General features: G+C 34.0%; 1 protein-coding gene across 1 annotated transcript; it reads left to right on the forward strand.

Annotated features, from left to right (window-relative positions):
- Positions 1-1,084: 1,084 nt before the first annotated feature.
- On the forward strand, positions 1,085-8,129 carry LOC132192894 (sodium-dependent multivitamin transporter-like). The gene is made up of 11 exons (XM_059613106.1): positions 1,085-1,331; positions 4,529-4,662; positions 5,451-5,639; positions 5,998-6,152; positions 6,216-6,356; positions 6,608-6,826; positions 6,878-6,996; positions 7,118-7,272; positions 7,328-7,548; positions 7,651-7,751; positions 7,808-8,129. Exons 1-11 carry the CDS (start codon positions 1,121-1,123, stop codon positions 7,981-7,983), a joined length of 1,821 nt encoding a protein of 606 aa, XP_059469089.1. The 5' UTR covers positions 1,085-1,120; the 3' UTR covers positions 7,984-8,129.
- The last annotated feature ends 62 nt before the right edge of the window (positions 8,130-8,191 follow it).

Consider the following 8,191-nt stretch of genomic DNA (forward strand, 5'->3'; position numbering starts at 1 on the left):
AAGTAATTTTTAAGAAATTTATTTTGGTGTGAAGTTAATCGTTTAAGAAAATTTTTAAATTTAGTGCGCCATGTTGTAATACTCAATCTGCTACATTGATATATACTGCTTTTTGCATTTATCATACTTTATAATATATCTTTTTTTACTTTGATTTTGAACTAATTCCAAGCTGGGTTTTCTTGGGCAGGTTTTATTCAGGTCAAATTACTGTACTCCTCTGAGATGCATATCTAAAAACATTTAATACAACATGGTGTTGCAAAATCTTAAAATAATGAAAACCTATCTATCCCTGGCATTACAGAAACCAGTCCTTGACTTAAGGTCACCACCTAAATCAATCATTTGCAACTAAATCAAACTCCTAAAAAGTTAAAGTTTAATGTTAATAATTTATCCAGTATTAATTTTAATAATTGGTTCATGTTTGAACTTCATTTTCTAGTAATTTTGAATCAAAGTTTATTGTTTTAAAAACACTATTAAAAAAAATTGAAATCATGCTTAAAAATCATATAAAATTAGTTATAAATTGTTGCAAGATTTTAAGGATTTTCAAATAAACAAATTAAATAATTAGTACACATAATATGAAATCATAGATAAAACTTAACTATGTGTTAAATTGAACTGGTTATTTGGAAATTAGAAAAGATTTTCTTTGTAATAATGATTTTCCAAATAGTAAATGAAGATTGACGGTGTTCCCTTTCTATTAAGATATCATTAGTCAACGTTGACCTGAATAATTCATCTCCGCTAGAAGTAAAAACAAAAATTGGAGAAAAATGAGCTGAAATTAAACTTTTCCGCTTTGCGAGACTATTATATGCAACGTCGACAAATTTATTTAAATTGAATGATTGAGGAATAATACAAATTATTCACTTGTACAGTTGCGATATATAATCACCTAATATCATATAAATGTTGATTCTCTTCGCGCGCACAATAGCGAAATTTATGCATAATTCAGCGCGCGGAGTGTCTTTTGATTGGCGACCTTAACCTCCATAGGTTTTCTGCGCGAGCACCGAGAGTAAAAGTGGCAGGTGTCGTTGCATGGGTGTCCGACCTACGGAGTCAGTTGGCGCCTCGACCCAGCCACAGCAGCAGCATGGCAGCAGAACCTCTCGCGGGCATGACCGCCGTCGACTTCGTCGTGCTGGTTGCCCTCCTCGGCGGCTCCCTCGGCATCGGGGTCTACCACGCCATCTTCCGCCGACAAAAGTCGACGGCCGACTACCTCGTCGGCGGCCGAAGCATGCCCCTCATCCCCACGGCCATCTCGCTGCTCGCCAGTTATATTTCGGCTATTCTCATTCTAGGTCAGTTTTCATACAAATCACGTTAATTTCAAAGTAAAAGAGGATGTAAACAGTAAACAGTTTCAAAAATATGAAATGGTTAAAGGAACCATAGCATTATTTTAATGTTATGTTTTTTTTTGGTTTCCTTAAATCTACTATTTTAAGTTCCACCAGAGCATAACTTACTAAGTGTCATTAGGCATTTTTTGTTCATTTTTATACAATTATTAAATATGATTAAGGAAAAGCAAGCATGTGAAAAATCAACAGAAATGTAAGGTTTTCTCTCACAATGTAATTATTTAAGGCTTAAAAAAATATTTATCAGTCGTCTCATCTTTTTCCTTTCAATTCCACTTCCTTGTGTACAATTCTCGTATAATGTAATAAAAAATTAGCTCTTTTCACATCCATGTGACCTTAGCAAAGAGTCGTCTTCGTCTCTCATTTTCAGTCTTAAATACTTAGTTACTTATTTCTGCTCGTCTCTTTCCTCAATCGGATGTAAATCCACGCGCGTCTGCACACAATGCAAACAATGGCTTTTGCGGACACACATTGCTGCGTCCCTAGCGATGATTACGTGTCGGAATCAAAATAATAAAGCACCCTGTGCTAAATAATTGCTACTATATAAATATACGCAGTGTGTTAGCAGACAAAGGCGAAAATCACAGAAGCGTCTCAGTCAATGTCACGCACAAAAAATAAAAAGTCTTGAACTCGGCAACAATCAGTGCTGCTGAAGAGGAGCTCCAATGTCACTGACAATTTTAACAGAGGTCTTTCCTTGGTATTCCCAAAGTCTAATGAATAATTTATTTATTTTCTCAAAAGATAATATTTTTATTTATTTATTCTGAACTTATTTAAAATTAATTCGCAGTAATTGTAGTACTGTATACAAAAATGCTAAAAAATTATAAAGTGGGCAATTATTTCCTTGAATTGATTTGAATTTTTTAAGAAAGCGGAATTAAAAATAAATGACCTTTCTTTCAATCTCTGAATATTTGCTTCCTTAAAAGATTGCAGAGAGAAATTAAACACGAACTGAAAACTTTTACGCCAAAAAAGTACCATATTTGTCAAGCAAGTCTTAACTTTCTCGTACACTTTAAAATCCAGAACATTTTTCTTCAGCAAGTGTAAAATTTTTTCCTGTACCTAACTTGAATAATAAAGACTAATAGCATGTAGCATGTTCATATATCAAACAGGAAAATAAAATTTAATTTCATCATTTAAGGAATGTGAGAGACACGAATTTTGACAGAAAAAAACACTACTCTACACTAATTTGAACAGAAAAAACACACGCACACTAACAATTATCTGAGAAAGAAAATTATAGTTGCAAGACGTTATTAGTTATGAATACTATATAAAAATTTTAAGAGGATTTTACGTCGTTTATCACTAAAACTGTGCGCGAGAAAAACTTGGCTTCAAATAATACACCAAAATTATGACTTTTGATGATGAAACTAATTTTTAATGTTTTAATGACCCACAATCTTAACTTCATGAGTCTAGAAAAAAATCATAATTTTAATTAAAAAACGAACGCCTACACTTACAAAAATTTGAAGAATTATATAAAATTTATAAAACAAAATTTGCTCATTTTATATCTTACAGTGTGAGCTTCATGCGGCGAAGTACAATATCAAAAGTAAATTATAAAATTATCTACAGTTTGAATCAAGACATCACTCATTCCAGCAACCTTGGGGATGTTTTGCTTCCTAACGATTAATTAATTAATGAATCACCACTTGGCACAAAAGCAACAAAAACCAGAAATACAAGAACATTTTTATTTTTATGCCGTTTATTTTTTTGACATCTAATGTAACAATTGCACAAATCTGTTTATCTCAAAGAAGTAAGAATCTCCATTTAAGGGACAAGGAGTGTGTCACTCGCGTGGAGATAAATTAGTTTTATCGTCAATGCAACCGTCAACCGTGTATAGTTGAAAGTTGAACGCAGCTAATTTATATCAACTGCAAGAAGAAGTCAAGTTTTTAGGTCAACGATTAGTCCCTGCTCTGTACGCACTTTTGTCACCTAGAATAATTATAATACAAACATCATCAAGTTTAATTACTCACGTCAAATAATCACGATGAAGTTAATTCTTTTTAATTCATCTCTTTCTTGATAAATTAATTTAATTATGAAATTAATGTTATTTTTTTATAATTTTTCTATGCATAATTAATCACAAAAGATTAAAAATAATAATTTCTCTTTCACAAAAGTTTACAATCAAAATTTAAAAATAAAACAGGTAATTAAGAAATTTTAAGAAAAAGTTTGACTATAGATTAATAAAAAATAAAAACCTTTCAAATAATAGAAAACTAATCTACCGTCTTAAAAATTTCTTTTTCCAGTTTGGTTTGACTCGATTGCGTCAAATTTACAATTGTCAATGACTGGAGCTTTTGCATTATTATACAATATTGCATTTGCAACGTTCGACTCTAGCCAGCAGCTCTCTTTTGTAACGATCGCGTCTCTATGTATCGCTCGGAGCGTAGTGATTTATTGTTTGTCGAACAACGAGCACTCGGCACTACACGCTTGCTTACTTTCTACATCATGATAAAAGCTCAAGAATGGTTAGATTAGCCGCGAATGAACTCGCACTCTGGAAGCGTGCTTATAGCTTTTCTCTCCTATCGTGGGATGAGATGCAAATTGCAAAACTCATCATTATGCAAAATGCGCTTTTATCTTTTGCAAACTGCTTTGGCAAGAGAACCAGCACATTATAACAGTTGCGAAATTAAGCTAAACGTTTAGCATTGATGAAAAAATTACGATAATGTAGTAAAATGAATAAACTAATGGTCAAATTACTTACAAACATGCTGTAAAAATGTTTTTGGTTCAGCCAGGCTAAGTTTTTATGGTTCTGGATATTTGAATAAGATCAAAGGACACGGAGATGATCCTTAATTGGAGCTATCTTTTTCTTTTGCCAAAGGTATGAACGAATCCAAATGAATAATTATTATATTATCCCAGTAATCCATAAATTCATTGTTACAAATTTGAACGATTACAAGAAAGAGAAAAACAAGAATATAATAGAGAACAAAACAAAAGCACTCATTGAATCTGCATAATATTTTTTCCTTGCTGATTTGTTAATGCTAAATTAAATTTGTTCAAATTTAAAAAATGTTTGTTATTTTGAACAGGTGTACCTGCGGAGTTCAGCTACCACGGGTCTGCCCTTTGGGAGGGCATGTACAGCAACATAATCGCGTTTCCCTTGATCGCCTACATCTTCATTCCGACCTTTTACAAACTGAAGCTCACCTCTGCTTACGAGGTAAATTTTTTACCTGCTATGCGAAAATAATTCCTTATGGGAATGTGATATAATTTTAAACCTGTTGAGAGATACGAGATCACACACCACACTTTAAATGTCGACAACTTTTCCTGATTGAGCGGTTTGGAGGAGAAAGTGAATCGAGAAGTCTACCTCGCGCACTGTCTCAAATTAACAATGATAATGTTGTTGACCGCAGACTTTGAACTCTTGTCCCCCAAGGCGTTCCTAAATTAATTGAATTAATTTACAAAAATATATGAATAATAGGAAAAGCCACCTAAAATTCCGATTTAATATTTTTATAAGTGTCTTTTAATTAATTCTTTTATCTATTCATTACAAAAATTTACATTAAAAAAAACTCCAACATCAAAAGTTGAAAAAGTATAAAATTTAAAAAAATGACCAATCATTTTCTTTAAAAAAATATAATTTCTACACGCTCCATTTATAAATCGAAGGTTCACAAGAATAGTGGTGCTGAAAAAATATTCCCACGCAGATTGTTATTTTGCGGCTGAATAAAAAGTACCATACTTTCTCAAATCGATTGGCGGAAAGTTGAGCAAGTGATAATAACAGCAGTTCTTTTTTATCTCGTCCCGAAGCACATTTTGTTCCTGGCCTCGGGCTATTTTTATGCGATTCTGCACGCTTCTCTTTTTTTTGTCAGCGTGAAATCGCCGCTCTCTGGACATTAGCAGTCCCAAGAATGCCCCAGATTTGATTTTAATTGTGTGTGAAAATTATATGTGTCGCAATAATTTGTTGTTTAATGGCAGTACTTAGAGTTGCGGTTCAACAACTACCTGATCCGGTTGATGGCCTCGCTGACCTTCAGCTTGCAATCCATGCTGTACCTAGGGGTGGTCGTCTTTGCGCCATCCATTGCCCTGAACACCGTTGCAGGATTCCCGCACTGGGTTTCAATGGTCGGAATCGGACTGATCGGCACCGTTTACACCGCTGTTGTGAGTTATTTGAAGTTATTTTCATTCAATATTTTGGAAAATTGAGATTATTTAAAAAAAAAAATGATCTATTTGCCAGGATTACTCAACTAATTTTGAGAAGAAAAATATTAAATTTGTCTGTAACTTTTTATAAATTTTATTTATTTTTAAATTAAAATTTAATAGTATTTGTACTTCTTTAATTCATTATTAATCTTTATAGCTAAAATTGTAACATTTTAGCTTACATCTTTAGTTTCATTGATATTTTAATATTATGCTTTGTTTTAATAAGGTTTAAAAGTAATTATTAAACATCAATAAAAAAAAGAGTTATATTATAATACTATTTTTGTTTTAAATTATTTTCTATTAGGGTGGTTTGCGGGCCGTTGTGTGGACAGATGTTCTGCAAGGCATTCTAATGTTGGGTGGTCTCCTGGCCATCATCGGTGTTGGGGCCTTGAAGGTTGGCGGTTTGACAGAAGCTTTCAGAATCAGCGGCGAAAGAGGCCGGCTCGATTTTTTCAAGTAGGCCAATTTTTTATTAATTAAATGGAGATAAAGGAAAATTTGATTTGTGAACCTTTTTAGCATGGACCCTAATCCCTTTTTGAGGCACACGACCATGATTTGCATGATCGGCTCAACTTTCAATACCATCGCCACCTTCGGCTGCCAGCAGACCGCCGTCCAGAGGTATTGCAGCACGTCTAGCTTGAAGAGCGCAATTTGGTAAGTTGCATTATGTAATTAAAATATTCAAAATTTAAATTATTAATTTTCATTATACACAAAATAAAAAAGGAAACTTTTTACAAATAAAATTCACTTTAAATAAAATGTACTAAACTGACAAAAAAATAATAAAAAACCTTAAAAATTATTTTCTACAATATTTTGCAATCGTTTCTAACATTCTATACAACTTTTTAATTAAAAAAAAAAATGGATATTTATTATTTATTTGTGAATTTTTTTGCCAGGACTTTACTGCTGAACATTCCCCTGCTGACATTCATGGTCAGCTTGGGTTGGATCGCGGGCGCGGTGGTTTTCGCCGTTTACGCCAACTGCGATCCAGTCCTCACCGGACACATCAAGGACAAGGACGCCATCGTACCGTATTTTGTTCTGCGCTACTTTGCTGATACCCCTGGACTGTTGGGACTTTTCGTCGCCAGTCTCGTAAGCGGAGCCTTGAGGTACGAAAAGTTTAAATAGAAAATTAATGAAATAATAATTAAAATTCTTAGCTCCGTTTCGTCTCTGCTGAACTCTATTTCTGCCGTGGTTTGGCAGGACATTTTCAGCCAGTTCACCTACTTCAGCCAAAAAGATGAACAGTCTCAGTTGAACATTACTAAATCTCTTGGTAAAAAAAAAATTAAAATGTTTTAAAGATTATCAAATTTTGCAAGTTTTGCGGATTATAAAAATTTACCGTTTTTTCTATTAGTAATATAGAAATAAATGATTTTGGAATTATTTTCTAGGTTTCGTTTTTGGTTTTCTGATGATCGGTCTTGGCTTTTTGGTCAGCAACATATCCGGGCTCATTCAAACAACCTTCACTGTGGTCGGTGCAGTTCAGGGCCCTCTGCTCGGCGTTTTTCTTCTTGCCCTTTTCATCCCGTGGGCCAATAAATACGTAAAATTTTAAATTCAATTTTTTTAATGCATAAAGATAAATTTATTTCTCTCAGGGTGCCATTCTGGGCATGTTGTGTGGCCACGCTCTCTCATTGTGGATCACCTACGGATCGCTCGGTCTGACCGCCAAACCACCATATCTGCCGCTCTCCGATCAAGACTGTTCCGACGAACTCTGGTTCGAATCTTCCTTCGGCGACAACAAAACTCTGAGCAGCCACTTCCCGGGCGCCAAGTACTCCTACACGCCCGCCACACCCGTTCAAACTGATCTGTAAGTACAAATTTCAAAAGGTAGGCTTTTTGCAAGACTTCCGAGTCAGGCAGGTTGCCTACCATTATCTCAGCAGGGGCGTTAATTTTGCCCTTTTTACAGTGACTGGCCAGAGAAGCTTTTCACCGTCTCGTATCTTTACTACGGAACCATATCCTGTTTTGTTACTGTGATAATAGGATTTGTGATCAGCACACTTACAGGTATTTTCATAAAATATGTATTTTCTGGAACAGGAATAAGCATCAATTTTTTTAAGCTTTTTGCGTTGATGAAACTCCTGATGTCTCTCTACTGCACCCCCTGGTCCAGCGATTTGTGGTTTCTGATGAGGAGAGGAAGGAGAAAAGCAACTACGGAATCAAGCCCAAGTTTGATGGACCCAAGGATGCAAAGTGCAAATGTTCCTCTTACACTCTATCCTCAGAACTTTAGGGAAGGGTTATTTATTTCTGGACTTGTACAATTTGGTATTTAATTTGTAAAAATGATTTATTATTTAATTTTCAAGTTTTTTCTCTAACGTGAACTGTATATAGTTTTATAATAAAATGAGACTTAATTATAAAATATTTTTTTCCAAAAAAAAAAAAAACATCAGAAGAATTTTTAGGAACTTTTATTATTATTATAATAACTTTGA

The sequence above is a fragment of the Neocloeon triangulifer genome, unplaced genomic scaffold, assembly GCF_031216515.1.
Source record: "Neocloeon triangulifer isolate White Clay Creek 2 clone unplaced genomic scaffold, ASM3121651v1 ptg000003l, whole genome shotgun sequence".
In the NCBI taxonomy this organism is placed as follows: domain Eukaryota; kingdom Metazoa; phylum Arthropoda; class Insecta; order Ephemeroptera; family Baetidae; genus Neocloeon; species Neocloeon triangulifer.